Consider the following 23,404-nt stretch of genomic DNA (forward strand, 5'->3'; position numbering starts at 1 on the left):
ACAAGGTATATGAGAGAAGAGAGGAAATTTCACAATGCAGAAGAGTTGATGGCCACCTAAGAGATTGTGGTACCATTTATAAAGAACCTAAGTTTTAAAATATTTCATTTTAATCTTATTTAAAATTTCTACTTTAGAATGCTTTATAACACACATATAAATTAGTACAATAGAACATGTTTCAAATTTATGTATGCAAATCTGTCACCTGTTTATCTATCTCTCCCTCCATACAAACATGACCACACACAGGGTGGAAGAGCTCTGCTTAAAATTTTTTATTAATAGGTAGACTATCAAAATATTTTGGAAGTGTGCCTTACAGCATGAATACATCTCTCGCTTACTCCATAAAACCTTGTTTCGTTAACACTACTTCTTTTGTATCTTACTGCAAACGTAGCTGGGATCTGTCTGGACCAACGATTTCCAGACCTGGCTGTGTATCAGAATGACCTGGGAACTGGATGAAAATAAGATTCCTGGATTTTATCCCTAGCAGGTTCTCACTCAGCCTGAATTGGGGCTTTCAAAACTGTAATTTTGAAGAGCTCCTTACATCCCTCAGTGCACTGGCAGGCTTGGTGAGGGCACTGGGAAAGGATAATACAGGGATGTGAGCAAATATCTGTATATTGGAATCCATATGCATTTGGGTACCTGTACAATTTTCTCTTTCTCTTCATATCCAAATATGCTCTTTAAATGTCTTAAAGAAGCAAGGGTTTCTCACTCCCTGGAAACATTTGGCTTGATGTACCATTGCTCAGACTTTATGAACTCAATAAATATTATTTGGTGACTTTGAAAAGATTTTTAAAAAGGCTAGTCTAGTCTTAAAAACAGTAAGGAGACACCATAAATAATAAATGAACATTATTCGAAAATATCAAAAGCTAAATATCTGCAAAGTAATTAAATATTTCTGACCTGGAACCAGAATGGTAATGGCTGTCTGCACTGCCTTTCGGATGATACTGTCTAAGGCAAACATCCAGTGTGGCTTGATGTTATGATTCCGAAGAACTTTATTGACCTGGAGGAAGAGGATGACATTCAGTCTACTTTAATTTTTAATCCCAAGTAACGTCGCTGGTGCAAGCATCTGAATGACACTATCAACAAAAATACCAGAGAACTTTACCTTGCATTGTGAGTAATTTTTTTTGTGACTGGAAGATAAATGAAAAACTGCCATTTCAAATTAAAGTTGGGTGACCCCCATGTAAGCAAATGAGATATATTAGTTAAATCAAAGACAGTCTGGTTAAGTGGAAAAAAGTTGCTTCTTTGGGACTCAGAACATGAGGCTTCTATCTGTCATGACATCTGGAGATTGGATGGTGAAAGTGGTAAAGGAGGAAAAAAAGAGCCCAAGGTGCTTTAAATAAAAATAAACTCTGTTTTTAAATGTTATGAGCCTGCTGTTTAACACAACCAAGTGCTTCAGCATATTCTTGTGACTTGGAAAACAGGTTAAGTGGGGGGAAATCAGCATGGATGTGTTCTCTATAGATTTGTTGCAGTGCACACCTTTGTTTTCCTTCCCACAGTTGTTTATATGTCTGTAATCAGGGAAATAATCTGCCAAAATATTCCAGAAAGGCTGTTCACATTAAAAGTCCTTGTTGTAAGGGTATCTTTTTTTCTTGTGGCTAGTAATACTTCACACATTTAAGCAGATATTGAAATAGATACACACATTACCTTTCTTTCATTTTTCTTTTTTAGAATTGTGGTAAAGCACATATAAAATTTACTATCTTGGTCATTTTTAAGTGTACGTGTTTATGTGTACAAGTGTTCACAGCATTAAGTACACTCACAGTGTTCTGTGACCATCACCACCGTCCATCTCCAGAACTCCTTTCATCTTGAAAAACTGAGACTCAAGAAATGATAACTCCCCTTTGCCCTCTCCTCCCAGCCCTTGGCGACCACCACTCTGCTTCCTGTCTCTGTGAATCCGACGACTTTCGGTACCTCACGTAAGCAGAATCATATGGTATTTTTGGGACTGGCTTCTTTCACTTAGTGTAATATGCCAGAACCTTCTTTTTAAAGTGTAAATAATATTCCATTGTATGTATAAGCCATATGCATTACCTTTTAAAAAATAACCTTTATCATAAAGCTAAGAGAGGGTTATTTAAAATTTGGGCCAACTTTACTAATTGCTGGTTGACCCAGGTGTCAAAGAAACAAGGCTATATTCCCAGTAGGGCTCTAACCAGACATCCTAGAAGAAGCCAGGGAGAAGGCGACCGAGCTGCAAGCCCAGGCCGAAAGCTGGACTTCGACTTACTCATTACTGCCCTCGGCTCATCTTCATCAAAACCCGCCTGTTTAGAAGGGAGTCGGTCTGAGGAATTCCTGATAGCAGCTGCTCCCAAGTGAACCACTGCAAAGTACCCACTTATTCTAGGAAATCCTTTCAGAATTAGTTTGTCCTGGGTACCTTCATTTCTTAAAGGATTTGCCTGCTTATTTGACTAATGTGGGGTCTAACATTTATTAGTAAACCAGAATATTTCTCTCAAGACTCACACACAGAAGATGGAAGAGGGATTCTCTATATCCATGGCCTGTTCCTCATGGCTCTTCCAAACAGCATATTATGTAGGGCCCATTCTTCGGGTTCATTCCCATATTGGACTGAATGAGCAAGGGTAGGTGTAGGGGTGTGTGTGTGTGTGTGTGTGTGTGTGTGTGTGTGTGTGTGAGTGAGAGGGAGACCAGGGCCCAAGGCCCAGGATCACAATTAAACTACTCTCAATCTAAATTCTAGTGGCCAATCTGTTTTCCCCCCTCTAGGCTGGAAGCCCAATGTGTGGGCAAGTGCAAATTTACTAAGTTATTTCATTCAATTTGCAGGTGATTGGGTTTCCCTAGTTGCAGTATAATAAGTGTGTCTTTCGCATTAATATCAGTGATAGACTTTGCCAGTTGCTTCCATTTCACATGACTTGCGATCAAGTCAGGAGTGTTGGCCGGCCTGTGATAGAGGACAAAGACCAAGTGGCTTACGGAGTTTCAGAAAACACTAGTGGCCATTGAAGGTGTATAGTTTGGTTTTAAATCAGAGATCATTTGATGCATCAAATACAGTTGTCTATACAAGAGCAATAGCACATTAGAATTGATTTAATTGGGGGAATTTAAATAAAATTATGCAAAGTGCTCCCATAGTCGCACCACAGGCACCGTCAAGAACTCTCATTTCAGTGTTCCACATCTTGTAAGGGTCTTCTGGGAATGGCTTCAGGCTTTTTTAATATAAAATCCCAAAGAAGAAAATAAAATTGTTTTTCTTCAGAAGAACACATATGGCTTTGAATCAGCCTTTTGGAAGACTGGCTTTCTCATTTGTGTTGCATAGCAACTCAATTTGAGAGAGGAATCCTCAACAATCTCTCATTAGAGAATGTGGAACCGATGCCCTGTGCTCTGAAGTATATTTCTGGCTAGAAAATGGTTAATATTTATTAGGCAAGCACGTTTAAAATGTTCTGTCTGGAAACCAGATAAAAATCAAAAAAAAGAAAAATTGGTCTCAGCCAATGACCCGTCCCATCTGTAAGGTGACATTTCTCTCAATGACCACTAGATGGCAGTTCTCATGCAGAATTAGAAAGTGCAAGAATTAGAAAGTGGGTTTACCTGCCAAAATCACCAAACTAAATAGTGACCCACTACAGAAACTCCTAAGACCAAAGTGCAACTGTGGGAGATGCCTGTGAGTTTTTATATTTTCCATGGTATTCAGCTTTATGTGTATCTGACTTTGGGGGATACAAAATGCATAAAACAGCAAAGCTAATACTTGCAATCACATATAAGCAATCATCTCACACTTACTTATCATCCAAAGAGAGTTCATCAAAATTCATAAAGAAAGAAAATATAACAGAACTTGTTTTATCCTATTTTTCTAATTAATTTTAGCTGGGCTTGTGGAAAAACAATGGCAAAATACCATACTTACAGCATCTTGAAAACTAAAGAGCACCATTTGGACTTGACTAATGCCATGGCTGTCAAAGTCAAGCTCTAACTTCAGCTTTGACAGTGTTGTGGCAATGATTTTTCGATCAGTGGATCTCACAAATTCTCTGAGGCTTGCGATGAGGGTTGTGATGTGCTCCCATTTTAGTTTAGGTTCTTCAGCCCCCTGTGAATAAAAGCCAACAACCTGTCAGGTGACCTGCACTGGGTACATCAGCCTGGGCCTGCCACTCCCACAGCTCGTGTGCAGAACTGGGCTTCAAAATGTCCCCTGCTAAGGGAAAAGACCTTATTTGAATTCTATGGCTTCCCTCTCTCCATCAAGAAATATATTTATCAGACTGTGGGAGGAAGAACACCTACCCCATATATTGGTCAATAGCCATAAGTCAGATATATCAAGCTTTGCCCAAAGAAGGACAGGCTAAGGTAGTAAGAGTTTTGCTCTCAGAAATTTTAATTGGGCACTAATAAGACTAACAACTAATAGAACTAATAAGACTAATAAGAGCTAATAACTAACAGGCAATAAGCCATAGGATCTCAGCTCAAAGTCTGCTCCAAAGAGAAGTCATAAAATATGGGCAAGAGTACTCCAGTTCTAAGGAAGGAAGAGAAACAAAAGAGTTGAGAATGAAAATCCACAGAGGAGAAGCAAAGTGGACAGGAAGAGAAATGGCCAAGATGACCAATAGCTACTGGACCACAGAAAAGATGTGCAAACTCCTGGAACCCGAAGTCCCATGGAATCGTGGTGGTTCAGTCTCTGGGAGGCTCGGCCAGGCACTGTAGTCGGAATCCCTTACAAGTTCACCTCCCTCGTGGCTGTGTATGTCTACATATGTACCTCCAGTACATCAGTTGCCCTTAAAGCATGTCAGTTCCTTGCAATTAAAAAGGGCTCACTTCAAACTCCGCCCTTGAAATCTTTCCTTACCCACCAATGGGCAGTTACTTATAAGAATGGACCAATGGACTATTTTACATATTAAAATGTAATACAATAGTTAAGCAAACTCCCTCTCTCAAGTTGAATTTTTTTACCTTGTGCAAGGAACATTGCTGCCTTAAAACATTGCTGCTTCGTTTAACTTTAAGAAACAAGACTTTTATTATGCTCATCTCTATCTTAGAAGGCACATTTTGTTACTGCATCATTAAAATGAAGTTCCTCAGTTGGGCTGTGAAAATTATAATTTCTAGGATTCTATTAAAATGAAAGAAATGCATCATCAAGTTCTCTTTCTATATATATTTTCATTTGGGTGCTCCTCGTGTTTGTTTTCATGAGAAAAGATGATATTGAAAAGCTTGAGAGCTGTCATTAAGGGGCTATTTTAAAATTAGACTGGGAACAATTATAAACTTTGTTTCTTTTCTTACCATGAATTAAATTACACCCCCAAAGTAAAGATTCACAGACACTATCATAACATGAAAATATGTTCAAGAAGAAAAATGTGAGTTATTCAGAAGCTGGAAGCTTATCATAGTGAAAAATCAGTTACACGTTTGCCAGTAGTTTAAATAGCAAACATATTTTCCACATTAGCTTTGTTTTCGCAACAGAAAAAGCGTGTTGCTTCTGGTTTTCCAATATGTGTGCCACTGTCCTACAAAGGATGCTGTCAAGTCCAGGGAATGTTTTCTGTCTAGGGTATTTCATCCACTTACGCAATCATTATTTCTATGCTAACTCTGCCTCCGTGTGCACATGTTACTGTACCTTCATAAGCGAGCATCTGAGGTAGCTGGGGACCTGATTCGGTATCAGAAGGTACTGTGAGCCTTCTGACAGTCTTTCTATAGCACCATCACTGGTACTTCTGCAAAGGTACTCTCTATTCTTTATCGTTTAAACTTCTTTTAAAATGATGAGTGGATTTCAGAAGGATGTCACAGATCGAAAGGGCTGAAACCTGACCAACAGATACATTTTGGGCTTGTTATAAAGGGTGGGCTGAAATGTAAAGATGTATCTAGAAATACTTAGTTCAATAAAAATAATTATTGCTTTTTGGTTGTAGGAAATGTTAAAGCTATTAGATAACTATTAGCCTGCTTGCTATTTATAACAACAATAATTATAATTACCATCTGTGAAATGCTTTCTATTATTATCTCAATTGCTCATAAACTTGTTATTCCTGATACCAATTATATGAGATGTAAACTAGCATTTCCTCTATTTTATAGATAAGGAAATTTAGCCTCAGAGAAGTTAAATAACATGTCCAAATCACACAGCCTTTAAGTGGTGAAACCAGGCCTCGAGTAGAGGTAAGATGAGTCTGACCCCATGCGCCTAATCATTACATCCTACTGCCCTGATCAGCTGGGAGAGCCAGCAGCATACCCGGGTCAGGCCAGACCTGCTCAACCGCTAGCTCCTCATGTGATGTCACAGGAAAGGATTCACAGCATCCTTTGCAGTGCAATCAGAAGGACCCATGCTATCACTGGATGATTCTGGACTTAGTGTGGGATCTGACCAGCAGTTTCTGTCCTCATAGGTCCTTCATGAAGGTGTACCACAGCATGCCCTCTGATGGTTACCTTTAAACTTTTCTTTCCTTTCTCCTGTTATAGAGAGCATTCAAGTCTGCTTAAAAACTAGAAAGTCATAAACACTTGAATAGGATTAACCAGCCCAAAATGCAAGGCTTTCAGCACAGTCATGGAAATGGGCTCTCGCAAGGCGCTGTGCTCTCAGCTGGGACAACGACTGATCAAGGCAGTCCTGCCCCTGTGGACCTACAATACGTCAAGGAGACAAAGAAAAACCCCAAGCAAGGAGACATTTTTTGCACTGTAAAAACACACACTTTGGGATGATTATGAGATGTAGGCAGTCCTGCGTTCCGACCACCTAGAAAAGGCATCTTCTACACTAGTGTCTGTAGTTCTGAGGACTTCACTCCACAGTGGCTAATTAAGGTTACAAGAGATCACAAGGGTGGGGCCCTAATCCAACAGGACAAGTGTTTTTATAAGAAGAGGAAGAGACAGGAGGGGCAAACAGAGATAAAAGGCTGGGTGAGGGCCAAGCCAGACAGCGCCGTCCGCAAGCTGAGAGAGACCGCAGAAGAAACCAAACCTGCCAACACCTTTCTCTTGAAACCACAACCTCTAGAACTGTGAGAAATAGATTTCTGCAGTTTAAGCTACTCAGTCTGTGGTGTTGTGTGATGGCAGCCCAAGCAAACAAATACACCAGGGAACAGGAGTTTGACCAGCCTTCCATTTTCTTACTGTGTGTGGCTTTCTAACATACTATAGAATTTACTTACTAGGGCCTAGCTCTCTCCATCTGAACGCAGGCCCCATCCCAGGGATTGTCTGATGAACTTGCAGTGTTTCCTAAATGCTCACAGGGGACTAGCAGGTAGCCTTGTGAATTAGAATTAGCAATTCACACGGCTCAATGCACATTTATTGACTGAATGAATAAACAAAGGGTAAAAGAGACTTGTAGGGACTAGCTAGAGCTTCACCAACATGAAAATTTTGCTACTGATTGAAAAAAAAGCTTATGTCCAAAAATGTTGATTCTTCATTAGGGACCTGCCTTTCTTCCCTTCCGGGGAAGGTTTGTTTTACCATGATGGGCACCCGTGTCTCCACGTCACTTGTGACAGTTCCAAGAGGATATGACACTATTAAAATATGTAAACTCTGGGAAATGAAGGATCCATAAGAGGTTTTTACCTGAGCCAAAGTTTCCATTAGGTTTCTCACGACCTTGTCTTGGTCTTCCGTCAGGATCCTGTGAAGGGTGGCCCGTCTTTCACTGTCCTTCCTTAGCATAAAGAATCCAGAGTCTTTCTCTTCCGGGGAAGGTGGAGCACTATGATCTTCAAAATTTTCATCTGGAATGCTATAATAATTTATTCTACATGAATCAAAATTCCCTTTACAAAATGACATACAACCTACTACTTTCACCCAAAATAAGACATCTTTACCCCAAAAAGAGCGTCCGTATTCCTTTTACGTCTTTTTCTCCGCAGGATTTGGCTCTTGTTTTGAAATTGAATGGGTCCACTTTTAGCTCCGTGTCGGGGGAGACTGAGCCATACTCGCTGCTGCTGCTGGCATCCTCCACCAGGACCGGCACGGGCAAGGATATGCTCCTCAGATACTCTGCTCGGCACGAGAGGGGGAAGAGATACTGCCTTTAGAAATGACACACTGAAAAACCTACCGAAAGGGCACAATACTAGTTGTCAAGTGTCTAGTTACAGTGAGTAGCAAAATTACGATACGTAAGGAGCTGGTCATGCTCAGTATACAGCCCTCGCAGGGCGGTCGTGAGAAGGGTCTCCTGGGCCCTGGAAGGAACCTCTCAGGGGCAAGGAACAGTGGAGAAGGCATAGACCCAGCAGGTCCCTGGGTTGTGATTCCTTTATTTTTATTGACCACCTGTCAGATTTTAGGAAGGTCACTTAAGGGTCTCAGTTTTCACATTTTACATATAAGTTATGACGAGATTTATAATTTTTAAGCCCTGCTCCTCAGAAGCTTTTGGGTCCAACTTAGCAGCTTAGGACTGCTTTGGATGGGGTGAGGAGTGAGAGACTATGAATCTAGAACACAGGTTCTAACCCTTTTTACTTAAAACAAATGGGTTCTGTCAGTCTCACGCATCAAGGCTCTGCTTAAGGATTCATATAAAAAAGGGTTATTTGCTAAACACAAATTTTGGAAGCCAGTGGACTAGATGATCTCTTAGGCTTTCTCTGGCCTCAGATACTGTGATTCTACAGCAAAAGTGGGCTTTTATTTTGACAGAGACTGAGTTGCCTACTTCATCAAACACGGGTTTTAAAGTAATTTTGCCAGAAATATCTTTACCAAACATGTATCCCAATACTACAAATGTTCATTATTAAAGAAGGTAGATGTAAAATTACAGAAAAGGAAACCCATGTTGCCTGGAATCTTCTTTTTGTACCTAGTACTTCTGAATCAATAGCTGCCCCAAGTCTCAAAGACCTGGGATGCTCAGCAGTGGACTCCTGACTGTTCACTGTGACTGCTAATCCGTATCATTGATAGTGAGAGGGTGGTGGCCTTGGGCCATCAAGACTGACCACATATGGACAAGTCTGGGAAACACTCATCTCATGTCTCTCACTTATAAATATATGAAAGCCACATAGGCCTTCTCTTTCTTTTCTTCTCTTCCTCCAACTATTTTCAGGCTCTGTATCTTAAGATTCCAAATATATATATATATGTATGTATGTTGTATTATATTTATATATAAAATTGGAAGAAAATATACCAAAATATGCCATAATAGTAATGACAGTCATTCCTAGATGATGTGATTTGGGGTGACTGCCATTTTCTTTTATTTTTCCAAAATTTCCAAACCTTCTACAATAAACAAGTATTACTTTTATAATCAGAAAAATATATGCTATTAAAAATATTTTGCACAAGCAAATATTCAACAGGTAGTAACACCACATGACCGAGAACTTGATTTACCTAATAACACACTTAACGATGATCTGGAAGATTAAAAAAATATTCCATTACGTAGCAGGAAATGACATTTCTCTGAAAATGTGTCACCCTGACAGCTCTGGTCACGAGGAAGCCCTTCCATCCTACTGAGTCACCGCAAGAGTTTTCTAGCCATATCTAGGAGTTTCCTTAATTGTAGCATCTTGCAGATAGGACACACACCACCCACTGGTTATAATCAAAGATGCCACACATGACCATTCTATTGTTCTCTCCCACTTGTAGGCCAAGTGAAGAAAGCAGATGTTTCAGAGGCACCTAGTTTTGATTTCACCTGTAGGGAGGAAATGGAAATGTACACAGCTTCCGGGGACAGTTGATCTCTGGGGAAACCACCTTATTGGTCAGTAACTAGGAAATCTCCAATGGATGAACTGGTTGATCCATCTGCTGTCATTGAGATGGTTATGTAGCTGAATCACTAGAAGGTAGGAAGTGATACAAAGCCAGGAAGACTTGTTCTGAGTTTACCAATTTAACACCAAATGTGTCACTTGAGTGCACAGAAACACTCAGATGGCTACACTGAAGATCCATGGCAGGGGAAAGTACCTGCACACAGCATCTCCCAAGTCTGCCTGACCGTGGGAACCCCTTGTCTCTGGAGTGGCTCATGGACCTAGCAGTTCATGGACTATATTTCTGGCAGTGTTGCTATAGCAGAAAGCAAATGAGGGACCTCTGTCTTGCTGATAATAGTAAGGTAGACTGAGAGGAGAGAGGTTTATTGGGGGGAGGAGGGCCAAACACAGGACTGCTTTAGAGAGAACATTGCTGGGAGCGGTCAAGGTCCCTGATGTGCTTTGTTTCACTTTGTATTTAGAGGAAAGATTTCAGAATGGAAAAAATAGCTGCGAGCATGGCCAACTAAGCATTCAAGGCCTGGGATCACAGTTTTCATTGCTTTCAGATGTCTAGCCCCCAAAAGTTAAACATTACTGGCAGAAAAACAGATAGCTGAAGAAGGCTCTCCCTGTTCTTTTGGCTTGAAGGAATAGCCATCACCTTCGTAAGGACGGCATAAAAGCTCTGCAGTGGGGCTCACTGCTGATCTCTGGTACTCAGTTGGGGGTATCTTCACCAGCTTTTAGTTTGGTGATCCTCTTTCAAATGTAAGTTGCACTAAAAAATGGAGGCATGCATCATTTATACATCAAAGACAAAAGTGATGTTCCTTGGGATTAGATTAAATTCTACTAGAATGCTACCAGGTGAGGAGTTCCTATCGTGTTTCTGTATGTCTATGCAAGTGTGTGTGTATGTGTTTCTAAAGAATAGAGAGAGTTAGGACTTAACTTACCCTGCTTTTCAGTTTTTTGGTCACATGTGATTTGATTACTCAGTAATGAGAAGGCCTGTGTCATACCGTGAATTTTAGGGTTGCTATGGATACTAGTTGCCTAAAAAGAGGTCTCATGAGGTAAAACTAGGTATGGTTAAGAATGAAACCTAATTATGGCTCACTTGAGAAATGAAGGGGCTTAGAGATACTTTGCATGCCCTGGGTGCACAGCTCTGATTCCCTCCACTACCTGATTTTAAATTAGACTGATTCCCCTTCTCTGTTAGGTCCATACATTCATTTATACTGGATGTCTACTCTCTGTGGAGGGAGGCAACAGGATTTGCTGCTGGACTGAAGTGAACGATATTAAAGGGAAGAATAAAAAACGACCCTGAGGTTTTTAGCTCAGGACAATAAATGGATGAATATACTGCTTATATCCTAAGATGAGGAAGAACACAGGCTGAAGGGAAGTTCTTCCTAGTGGGGAAGGGGTGTTATTCAGCAGTCAGTTGAGAAATGTAGAAGGCAGTAGGATGAGCCTGGAGCTCAGAAGAGAAGACAGGGCTGGAGATAATGACCTTGGTAGTCCACTGCTTAGAGATAGCTTTTAAAGCAAAGGATGGCATGATTTAGGAAAAGATGTAGAGATGAAAAGAGAGCATAAGACCCCCAGATCTTAATAACACCAATATTTAGAGGAAAAGAGGAGGGGGAAAGGAGAACAACAAGGAGAAGACATGAAGCTGGAAGAAAGGAGATGGGGTGTCATGGAAGCCCACAGAGGATAGGGCTAAAGTAAAGAGAATGGGCATTGGGGCTGAAGGCCAATGAGAAGATGAGGATATTGAGAAAAGCATTTGTTAAGTTTGCCTAAACAGATCCCATTAGTGACCTTGACCAAGACTGGTTCAGGCATCAATGATACTAGACACAATTGAGGGAAGGCCTTAGTTTGGTGGGAATGAAAAGGTTATCTGAAGACACAGCCATGATGGGAGAATAACAATGGGGTTCTAGCCAATGAGGCAGCAAGTGGTGGCAGGTGACTGATTAGTTCAGGCAGAAGACACTAGAGCACGTGCTTACAGGAGTCAGCTGGAGAAGTGAAGTCGGAGGAGGGTGGGACCCAGAACCCAAGTGGTGTTTGCTCTTCTATGGGAAAATGGATGCTCTCTTCTTCGTAAGGCTGGGAAGAGGGACAAAGGGGTCCTAAGGCAGGTAGATTCATATATTCTCAGTGGAATGTTCAAAATGACTCGATGTATCTAGCGTCTCAATTATTAAAGATTTTTAGGCAAATGACAAAGTGTACTGCCTGCCTGGGGAAAAGCTCAAGTGTAATTCTTATTAAAGGAGCATGCTGACAGTTTCTGGACAGCACAGAGGTCACAAATCCCTTGATATAAGCTCATGTACAAGAGGGGTCGAGGCCTTGGATATAAAAGGGAAACCTGCAACTCTACTCATTGGCCTGCATGCTAACATCTTATCAACTATTAAGAAGCCTTCTGCTGTGGGGCTGGCTGTGAAAAATCTTAAAGTGGCTGGAAGAGCCTCTCTGATGGTAGGAATGTCAAAGGTGTGCCTCTGGAGAAGTGATTTTCATTGCTCTATTTTAGGGGCCAATGGGAAGGGGTATGAGTCCAAAATTCCCCAAGAGATGACTTTATCAAGAGACCAGGGGTAGGTTAGGGTGGGAAGAGGGCAAGCGGCCAGTCTGTGGGCTCCAGATTGCTGGGAGCTCCTGTCTAGGGGAGGGAGATGGCTTTAATTTAACTTCAGGGAATTGGGTGTGTCCCTGCATTGGGAAAGTGGCTATTTTCTAAATTCCTTCCATCACTATGAGAGCAGCCTCAGATCCTAAAAGCTATTCATGAGCACTAGCGACCTTCATGGTTTAAAAATATTATGGAATGGATATTATTAAATAAACCATTCTCAGAATAATCCACCAGTAGCTTCACTATCCAACATGGTAACTACTAGGCACATATGCTTATTTACATTAACATTTAAATAAAATAAAAATTCAGTGCCTCCGTCAATGGTAGCCACACTTCAAGTGTTTAATAGCCACATATGTCTAGTGGCTAATGAATTGGACAGTGCAGATATACATTTCTATTATCAGAATTATAGACTCAGTGCTGGTCTATTACATCTCTCCAGATTGAAATCCTTGGCTTTCCACTCCTTTTTGATAATTCCTTTTGCATCTCATATGGAGGCCCTAAGGGTCTGACCCTGTTTACTCCTCCAGCTTCATCCCTTCCCCATGTATTTTAAGAACCAGCAGTGCAGAGCCACCTCTAGCACCCTTAACACAGAGTGGGGTTTCACACATTCTGCATTAACCCATGCTGGGGCTGACCTTACCTGGCTCCCTACTCCCCATCCACCTGTTAACTCACATTCATCCTCATTTATCAGGTGACTCCTCTTTGGAAAGTCTTTCCTGGAACCACAGACTGACTTCAACCACTCTCTCCCCCTTTGCAACTCCCACTGTACTGACTAAATTATACTATGGTATAGTTAATTTTTTTCCTTGTGTGTCTCTCCTACATAAACAACAATTCCTTAAAATCAGGAACTATGCCTTTATCATCCTTATATATTTAGGGCCCAGCACATGGTCTGTGCACCCAGTGCGTACACAGTAAGTATTTATTAAAATAAAGCGAATTACTTAATTTTCTGGGTGTGTGTGTGTGTGGTGATGGGAGAGCCCTCTAGGACTGGACAAGTCATGTCTCTCTAAAGGGGAAAGAGGACCTCATCACATCCACCCTCCCACTGCCATCTTGAGGGGAGCCAAGCACAGTTATCGAAGGTGGAGGCTTCTCAGTGATGTAGGACTGGCCTATCTTCTGGACAGAAATAGGTATATAGCCTATTAAAAAATACCTGGGGAAGGAAGGGACCTGTACCTGTATTCATTTAGGAGAGTTAAAACCAGGTTATGGTTCCTGGTTTTAATTAACAGGAGGCATGACTTTCTCTCTAACACTCAGCAACCATCATAAATGAGATTTTTCATGGCTAATTAGGTTAGCACATCTGTTTTGCTTTCCTAGGGAGGGGAGGGGTTTCCGAAGGAACAAGCCCAGCCAGACTTGAAGCTGCACACATCCTTGGTACCCAGGAGCCTCCCAGATAAGGAGGATGAGGCTATTTGATGGGAAATCTAGACCTTATCACATGGTGCACCAAGCTGCAGCTCAGCGGGCAGCATACAAATAAACTCACCATTTGATCCAGCTGAGAGAGCTGTGGGAAGAAAAGCAAACAGCAACATAAGCACACATTGAGTCTGTTGTTAAACTGAGAAATCAATAAACAGCAAATGCTTGAAATGGGATCAATGTCCTTTCCAAATATTCAATCTGCACATCTTCATCCCAAATAAACACCAAAAATGCCAACAGCAAATGAATCATTTCCTTGCCTTTTCTTTCTGAAATGAGTTACGGAGATTACTGCAAAAAGACAATATATACTTTCCACAGTTCTGGTAATTTATTTATACCTGGTAATTGTCTCTTCCTTTTTCTCAAGGGGGCTTATTATTTAGAAAGATAGTCTCTAAGAGGCAATAGGTATTTTCTATTGTCTAAAATTAAAAGAACATATTATTTAGATGGCTTGGAAGTTTAACAGTTCAGTAATAACCCTGTAGCACCTTAGCAGTAATGCGAGTTTCAACTCTAAAAGGCTACATTTCACCCCTTTACACTTATACCTTTGTATCAGCAATGCTAAAATGCTATACAGACGCTGACATACTACATACCTACTAACTGGGTCCTAGCATTAGTGAAACTGATGTTGACACAGCTTGCTGGTACTGAAACTGAATGCCTGAGAACACTGGGCTAACGTTGATGCCAATTTCCAGTGATACCTCTAAACAGATCAGCTTACTTCTGGAACAATCTTCCATCTTAAAAGCTTAGGATTTCCGGACCTGAATCCTCTTCAATGCAACCACATACCTGAAAGCTTAGGTTGTGTCTTTTTCTTTTTGCTTGAAACCTTTAGGAACTCATCAATAAGCAAGTCATTAGCACAGGCTCTCTTGTCAGGATCTGGTTCAAAACATTTCAGTATGAATGCCTTGGCCTCTTCCGACATGGACTCTGGGATCTCTGGGTGGACTTTAAACATTCCCACCTAAGACATAGCACAATATGACTTCTGAGTCACCATCTCATCACATGAGCTCCAGCTTCCATGATGTGGTGCCCTAGCATAACAAAATCCTTTATCATATACTACAAACTCATGGCTTTTCTCAAAGGGAGATAGAGTATTTTGCTCTAGATTATGGAAAGTTTCCAAAGTGCTTTTGTAACTTTATCAATGACCTAGGTGTAGAGTCCATTATCTTAAGACAGCAGAGAACACTATAAATAACCATTCAAATCTCAAAGCTTTAGAATACATTAGTACATTGGCATGTAAAATATATATTTTTAATTGAGACACTGTGTTGGTCATAATAGTTATGTGCCAGAAATTGTGCTTGGCTTTTTCCATTCATGAATCTCATCGAATCCTCCCAACAACCCAGTGCATGGTTACACCAATGAGGAAAATGAGGCTCTGAGAGGGGAGGTAACATGGTTATGAAAAGGCAGATCTGTATTTGAACCTTAACTTGTTTGCCTTAAAGCCTGTGTTCTTTCCCCTTTGCCATGATTTATGAATATTTTCCCTGTCTGAAATCATTTATATTAAAAGTGATATTTTTAAAATCTTTGAAATTTAAAAGGCAGAACTTACATAACAATTAGAATTTTCTTCTCATCGCTGCCATTCTCATTTTTTTGTTTCAATTATATTTTCACATATTTAGTACAGAGAAAACTTCCTAAGGAAATCTCTTTCTATTATATAGCATATATAAAAGTATTATCATATAAATAATTTGTAAGTATGTGTAATAACTATATAGCCTTCACTCTGTGTCGGACACTCTTCTAAGGGCTTTGCAATTATTTTCTCATATACTTCTCAAAAAACCTTTATGAGGTAGGCACTATTTTAATCCTCACTTTATAGATAAGGAAACTGATGTATAAGAAGGCTAAATAATTGTCCCAAGTCATCATATAGCTTGACTGTATTGGAGCCTGGATTCAAACACTGTAAATCAGTACCAGAGTCTGTGCTATTTCATCTAAAGCATATTGCAGAATAATCCCTACACCGATGGGCAGCAGAACAACATTTCAAAGTGAAGTCCTAGAGACCAGTGAAAAAACTTGAAAGGGTGACCAAGAAGAGAATGACATCCATCAGTGTCTCAAAGTGCAGCCTCACTGCCCGCTCAGGTTAGCTGATATACTACTCAGTTCTGTAAGCAGCAATATCCCACCCGATCATCTCCAAGCTTAAGGAAAATCAACTTCTGTACCAACGCAGAAGGTATGTAACACATGGTCCCTCCTGAGAGGCCACTCACAGTGGAGTAAGGGCTCTCCAGCTGGTCAGCAGCAGGGAAAGAAAGAAATCATCATCAAAAGATTTTCTGCCTTAGACAACAGCAGATACGTGAACTTCACATCTTGGGAAACGGTCCTCAATTTAAACTTCCTTCTGTCTTGGAGGTTTGGCAGGTGAGGACTGCAGGGACTCAGAGGTAGGTCACTGCTTCTTCGTCCCCAGATTCCAAAGTTGTGGCGCCCAGGTCTCTCAGCCCTATTTCCCTATCAGGTGTTTCCTACTTTGGGAGGTGGGGCTGCTTCCCAGTCCCAGATGAGTTACTAATTGGCAAATCAACAGGGCAGAAGAGTAGACATATGAGAATAAGATTGATGTACATAAAATAGCAGTTATGTCCTTTTATTTAAAGGAGCCTTCAAACTCTTATGATAGGGAAGTTAAGCAAACTATTGCTTTGATTAATACTTAAATGGATGAAAACTCTTCTATTTCCTCCATGGAAGATTTTCAGATTGTGTTTCCCAAAGGGCTTAAAGAATCTTCCATGGAATGGTGTTATTTACACTGCATTGTGAAATGAAGGTCAAAGGAGTTACATTGAATTTCACTATAGAAAACTAAGGCAGAGAGAGAAATCCTCAGTGTGAGGCGTATGCACGGGTTTGGACGGGAAGGAATCTCCTTGAACCTGAATGTCTTCTCAGATCATGCTTACTTTGGTTTTGCCTAAAAAAATCTGACATATCCATGTGGAACATTTGGTAGCTTTATCCCCTGGTTTTTAAAGATAGTTGAGACATATGAAATGTGACCTTGAACATAGCTGCTTGTGGTTCTCCCAGTTCATAAAAGGGTGGTTTCCCTGTGGCCATTTCAATGATTGTGCAGCCCAAAGACCAAATGTCCGCTGCTTTTCCGTAGCCTCTTGGTCCTTTATCGATTATTTCTGGTGCCATATATTGAAGGGTACCTGGGAATGATTCAAACATATTTCCACTTAAAAAAAAAAAGCAGATGAATACTCAGTGACAGTTTCAATTGTCTACATAAATACGACAACTTTAACTCCATGATTCAGGTCATAATATCTCATCTTTTTTGAGTTCCAGTTTTCTCTGCTATTAATAAGTGAAAATCGCAGTTTTTACAATAGATTTTGTCAGTGAAATAGAAGTAGTTTACCAATATTATCTGGTTATGAATAGATACTTTCTCATTTCCTAGGTAGTAGAGTATAACTGAAGTATCATTTCATTGGGATTTCTTAGAAACTTCTAACAATTAGTCATTTGAGAACAATAAGGAGCATATCACCACATATTTTCTGCAAACAGTTTTTTCAAATGCATAAAGACTCCTATTATGTGTACGTCTGATCTTTTCCAGGAAATGTCTAGGGCATTCATTCATTTCTTTAGGTCTCTATTTCTCAATTCCTGAAATGAACGTTTAATTCTTCTGTCTTCATTCCTATTTTTAAATTATGAAAGAATGAAGATCCTGAAAGTCATGGTAAATAATGTAAGGCTTTTTTGGTGTACTGTATCCTATAAATCAAATATATATGGCTTCTACTCTGTACCTGTGATCCATGGAATAACAGGTTTAGCAGGTCAAAGATAGGTCATGAACCATCATTACAGACAAATCACTGGACGCAGAGTAAAGAATAAAATGAAAAAGATAGGGGACTTAAAAGACTGTGGAATCAGATTTGAAGAGCATTGTATGATAGAAAGATCATTTCATGGGTAGCCAAGAATCCTTATGTCTAGTTCTGGTCTGGTATAGCCCAGATAAACCCTCAATGCAGTTGCCTCATTGGCCCAAATAAGAGGCACTTCTCCTGTTCCCTGGACTGATTCTCCAAAGTCCAGGATGAGTCAGGAGTGCACCCAGAAACAACTTATTGCCACATCCCCTGCTTCTGATATGCAAATGATATAATCAACAAACAGGGAATCATCCATGATACCATACTGAACTATTTCCAATCCTGAGGAATTTGCCAAAAGAGCTACTTCAGTATTTTCTGACTCATTACCAAAGTGACAGACATTTAAATAAATACAGAAAACACCTTTTATAAATGCCTCATGCATGATTTATAGGCTAAAACAGCTACGTAAAATTTTCCTAAATTTTTCCTATGAAACTCACTGTCATGGGCTGGAAATGGGCTGTTATTCATAAAAATATTATTTTTGTCAAGTATTATTGTCTTGCCTAGTTTATCCTCCAGACCTCCTCATTGCATGGTAATAGCTCATGTTCATGTTCACATACAACTGTACATATCTGCTCTCAGCTTACATCAGCAACATTATTGAAGGAAGTATTTCACCTGGTGAAGGATAAGGTAAACATACTCCTCAAGTCACCTACCCTTTAGTAGAAAACTGCTATGATTCCTCTTCATTTATACTGTCCCTCAAAGTGATCATTTTTATGATGTAAATATAATCAAATGGTCTTTTAGAAAATATGTGTTGAAGCCTACCATTCCTTTTTGTGCTCTGGGTCTAAAATAGAATTGATGAGCAAATTTAAGTTGTACTAAATGAGTGGGGATTACAAATGATCTAAAATGTAGTGAATTTTAAAAATTGGGCAATTCAAGGAATATCTTAACAATAAATAATGCAACGTTTTCATCCATCAGATATTATTGCAAAAAAGCTCTACTTGCCAATGGTGTTTAATTATCCCTTGCAGAGCAACTGCCAAAAAATACAGGTTTAGTCATGTGTTCATATCTGCTCTCTTTACTCCATAAATACATGACACATAATATTTTATATAAAGAGATTGTTACAGAGTTGGAAAATGAAAATGCAAGCCAATCTGAACATTGGCCTAAAGAAAACAAATGAGAGTTTTAACTCTAAAACCCATACCTCATACATCTTTATTCTGAAGTTAAAAAAAAATACTTTAAAATGGTCTCTTTTTGAATTTCCTTACCTCTGCAACCACCCAGGTTGCCACTACAGCTTAGTGGCTAACAGCTTAAACTTTAACATCACACTTCATCTACTCATTCATTCAGCAGATCTATATTAAGGGTCTACTATGGGCCAGGCAATTAGAATACAGAGTGGAGTAAACAGACAGAAATCCCTGGGCTCATGGATTTTTTTTTTTTTTTGCAGTGGTTGTTACTGCAGGCAATGAACTATAGCATAATAAATAAGTAAATCATAAGTAGTATGTTAGAAAGTGATACGTTTTGACCCAAAAGAAGGTGGGGGGAGTGGGTAAGGAGTGTCCAGGCAGGGTTGCCATGCAAATAGGGCAGTCATGACAGGTCTCAGTGAATGATACCTGAGTTAAGAATTGAAGGGAAAGAAGGACTCAGCCATGCAGACAGCTGGGAGAAGAGTGTTGCTACCAGAAGAAAAAGCATGTGCAAAGGCCCAGGAGCAGGACCCTGCCTGGTGTAATGAAGGAAATACAGGAAGGCCTTTGTTTCTGGTGCAAAATGAGCGACAGAATAAGAAATGAGGTCCAAATAGAAATGGACTTCAGATCAGGTCAGAGCCTTGTCCACCACTGTAAGGATTTGGGCATTTGTTTTCTGTGAATGAAATAGGAAGCCACTGAAGTCTCTGAGTAATAGGGGCTGATTTATATTTTAAAAGGATCGTTGGCTGTGGTGCTGAGAACAGACACCAGGAGGCAGGAGAGGAAGCAGGGAGAACAGGTTGCCGAGGTAACAGGCGAGAGATGAGGGTGGTGGAGGTGGAGGCAGAGAGGAACTGGTCCAATAAGTGACACACTTTGAAGGTAGAGCCAATAGGTTTCCTTGCAGATTGGGTTCTTGTGAGAAAAGAGAGGCAGCACAGATAACTCTAAGTCTGGAGCCGCCATCAATTGAGATGGCGACGAGTGCAGCTGGAACAGGTTTGGGGAGGAGGTAATTACTGCATTTGGCATGTTAAGTCTAGTTTGAATGGTAGCCCAATTCCTGCCCAACTTCGTGATCTTGGGAAAGTTATTTAACTTCTTTGAACCTTAATTTTCTCACTATAAACTGAGATAATGATACCTTAGGATTAGGGTTGTTGAATGAATTTTACTGAAATAACACATGTAAAGGACTTAACACAGTCAGATACAGTAAGCACTCCACAGTAAGTGGTGGTTTCTGCCGCCTTCCTCCTCGCTGCATCACCAGAAGTGAAGCAGTGCTTCAGCTCAGTCCATCAGAGGCTGGCTAAGCCCCTGTCGGCGTGGAGCTGGTGCGGCCAGGCCTGTGGGGGAAGCAGATCAAGGCGCACACTCCAGGCCCTCAGCGACAGAGACAGTATGATGGCTTTACTACAACTCTTTTGGGGATTAAAAAAATGTTTTCAAGAGTCACAGAAGACATTAAATTAACATCTTGACCAAGTAAAGTATCTGAAAGTAGGGATTTTCCTCTCAGAAGTTACGAGTCATGGCAGCATCTTAAATTAAATGTCTCTTGTCAAACTGACAGAGTATGAGGAAAGAAATGTAAAGACATTTAAAGTTACTAATAAAGGTGGAATTTATGTTGTTCAACAACATACATTTTAAATGTGTTCATGCTGAGCCCTGAAATACCCATTGTCGTGAGGGCCAGAGGTGCTGCTGACTGTTCAGAGAGGAGAGTTTAGGGAATTTCTCTCTCTCCTTTGACCCGCCCAGGCTGCCAGAGCAGATGCTTCAGCATAGTGCAGGGAGAGATGGACTGGAGAAAGAAGGTAGGTAAAAAATCTGAGTTGCTCTTGTACAAACTGCTGTGATTTCATCTGGAATGTCTTCTCTCTCTCAACTTTTTTTTTTCTGCAAAATTGAGGTATTGCCACCTACCTTATAGAATTCAGAAATGGGGATGTCTGGCAATTTTGCTTTATAGCAGACCAAAGATTGTTCATTCTATTTTTCGCTAAACTACTCTCTCTCTGATAATGGTAACAAGAACTGATCCCTTCATGAGATCAGCAGAATGGAGCAGTAGGAGCTTGGAGAGACCAAGGTGGGAGTTGCAGATGGGCTCCTGGGCAGTCTTTCATCTCTCTGAGCCTCAGTTTCCTCTTGGCTACTGTTTCCTTTTTGGAAATCACTTTGTCTCCACCCTGTTAAGCCTTTGCTCTAGGGGCAGCCCTGTGGCTGGATTGCCTAATTTCTTAGGCAAGCTCTCTCCCCACCCCACTTCTGAGTTGGTGAGTCACTTCCTCTTTCTGAATTGAAATTCTACAGTTATTTATGTTGTGAGTAGGTAATAGACCACAGGGAGTAAACAGATTAGGAAAGAGGGAGCTCACAGTCCACATGGGAAGTGATTAAGGTATGAGTAAGAATCACAGTGAGGTTGGACAAAAGAAATGTTAAAAAAAAAATCTTATCAAAGTCATAGTGGCTGTTGACCAACCAGGAGAGAAGTACTGACATGAAAAGAAAAACATAAATTGAGACTTTCAAAAAAACCTTCAGAAGCATTAATCAGGAGATGAGTAAGTCATATAAATAAAAGACGAGGAAAGGGCCAGATCAAATTCTGTATAACGTTTTCAAGTGAGCATCAAATGACACCAACATTAATGTCTGTGAGAGCACAGACTAAATTTATCTCTCACATTATGTTCAAACACAGCAATTATTTCTTTAATTATGTAAGATCTGTATCATCACTGCAAAAACATACCAGTAAATGTTTCGGTACATGGATTTATGCCAGCCAATCTCTTTGATGTTCCGAAGTCAGAGATCTTGAGAACACCACTATAGGTATTTATCAACACATTGTCACCCTGGAGAAAAAGAGAACTTTAATCAAATGTTATCCTTCTTCCAGCACTGTCTGTTGTTGGGTGGAAGGTCCAGTAAAAAAAGGTGTCTTTAGAGCAAACAAGGACATCAAATCTGTACTCTTCATTATTAGTTAACCTCTGTAGTGAACTCTTAACACCATTTTTGTTTACATATTACAGGTTCACAATTGCTACTAGGGTCACAAGGTCAAACATGGTTCCTACTTGTAGCCTGCTTTGGTTTGCTGATAGTAGCTGCCATCTGTGTAGGATATGTGTATGGCTAAATTCAATAATGATTTTCACACTTCCCTTTCCTTTCTATCTAGTTTTACTCTTAGAATATTTAGGAATATCACAGATCAATGAGCATTTAGGTTGGTTTTAGAGTAATAATGTTAACTTACTTTCCATAGTCCAGCCTTTGTCAGAAATGTATTAGTTCTGAATTTTCTCTTCTTAAAGATAATGTAATAAGTTATCTAATTTTAGTTCAATTAGTGAGTATATGATTCTTGTGAGAAGACAAGATTCTTTTTTTTTCTTTACCACCATTCACCCATGGATTCAATAAATATTTACCGAGTAGCTACATTGGGCGGCGAGGATACAAAGATTAGCCTCTGAACTCCTCAGAAGCAGGGACCAAATCCTGTTCAACTTGTCCTGCTGTGCCACCCCCCCAACAGAGCACTTAAAACAGTGCCAGGCATGGAGTGGATGCTCAGTCTTTATTGGCTGAACATATTTAAGGACTTTATTCCTTGAGTAGAAGAGATAAGACATGAATATCAATAACTGATTCAGAATGGAGTGTTATACTTCTGCTATTTCTAAGATTCATTTATTTACAATTCTAAATTAAAACCTACAAAGCGATATGACTGTTGCAAATAAAACAATACCCAGCAAAGAACTTACAGAAATGGGAACTAGTGCATCCTACCTTTATATCTCGGTGAACTATCTGATTGTCATGGAGGTATTTTAATCCTTCAAGTATTTGCTTTGTATAAAAGCCAATGGTTTGCTCATTGTCTTTCAGTGGGCCCCATTTGGAACGAAGGAGAGCAGAAAGACTTCCTGTAAGGTAGGAGAGACAGTGGATAAAATCTTATCCCAATGAGTTCTTCAAAGCACATTAATAATGTAACAAAGTTAAGCTAACATTTATTGGTTATTGATGGTGGCCCAGGAACTGTACTAGAAATCTGGGTTCAAAATGAACAGCAAAGTGTCCCTGCTCTGAATATGTTCATTATCAAATACAGTCAAAATAAGAGGCTACTCAGTCATTAACCATAATTCAATGATTGATACTAAAATGGTTCAAATATGTATTTATTGTCTC

At 40.1% G+C, this 23,404-nt stretch overlaps 1 protein-coding gene across 4 annotated transcripts in view; it reads right to left on the reverse strand.

The window, feature by feature from the left end:
• Nucleotides 1-23,404, reverse strand: part of MAP3K5 (mitogen-activated protein kinase kinase kinase 5) — a 208,858-nt gene that overhangs the window by 14,211 nt on the left and 171,243 nt on the right. For all 4 annotated transcript variants that reach the window (XM_036994706.2, XM_036994714.2, XM_036994708.2 and 1 more), the window contains 9 exons: nt 23,000-23,136; nt 21,948-22,053; nt 17,089-17,246; nt 14,824-15,001; nt 14,078-14,098; nt 7,971-8,148; nt 7,714-7,882; nt 3,986-4,171; nt 931-1,036 (listed from right to left, as the gene is read on the reverse strand). In XM_036994706.2, the coding sequence (XP_036850601.1) occupies nt 931-1,036; nt 3,986-4,171; nt 7,714-7,882; nt 7,971-8,148; nt 14,078-14,098; nt 14,824-15,001; nt 17,089-17,246; nt 21,948-22,053; nt 23,000-23,136 (1,239 nt within the window). The remainder of the gene's footprint in view (nt 1-930; nt 1,037-3,985; nt 4,172-7,713; nt 7,883-7,970; nt 8,149-14,077; nt 14,099-14,823; nt 15,002-17,088; nt 17,247-21,947; nt 22,054-22,999; nt 23,137-23,404) is intronic.

This window comes from Manis javanica, chromosome 13 (genome assembly GCF_040802235.1).
Source record: "Manis javanica isolate MJ-LG chromosome 13, MJ_LKY, whole genome shotgun sequence".
NCBI classification, from domain to species: Eukaryota; Metazoa; Chordata; class Mammalia; order Pholidota; family Manidae; genus Manis; species Manis javanica.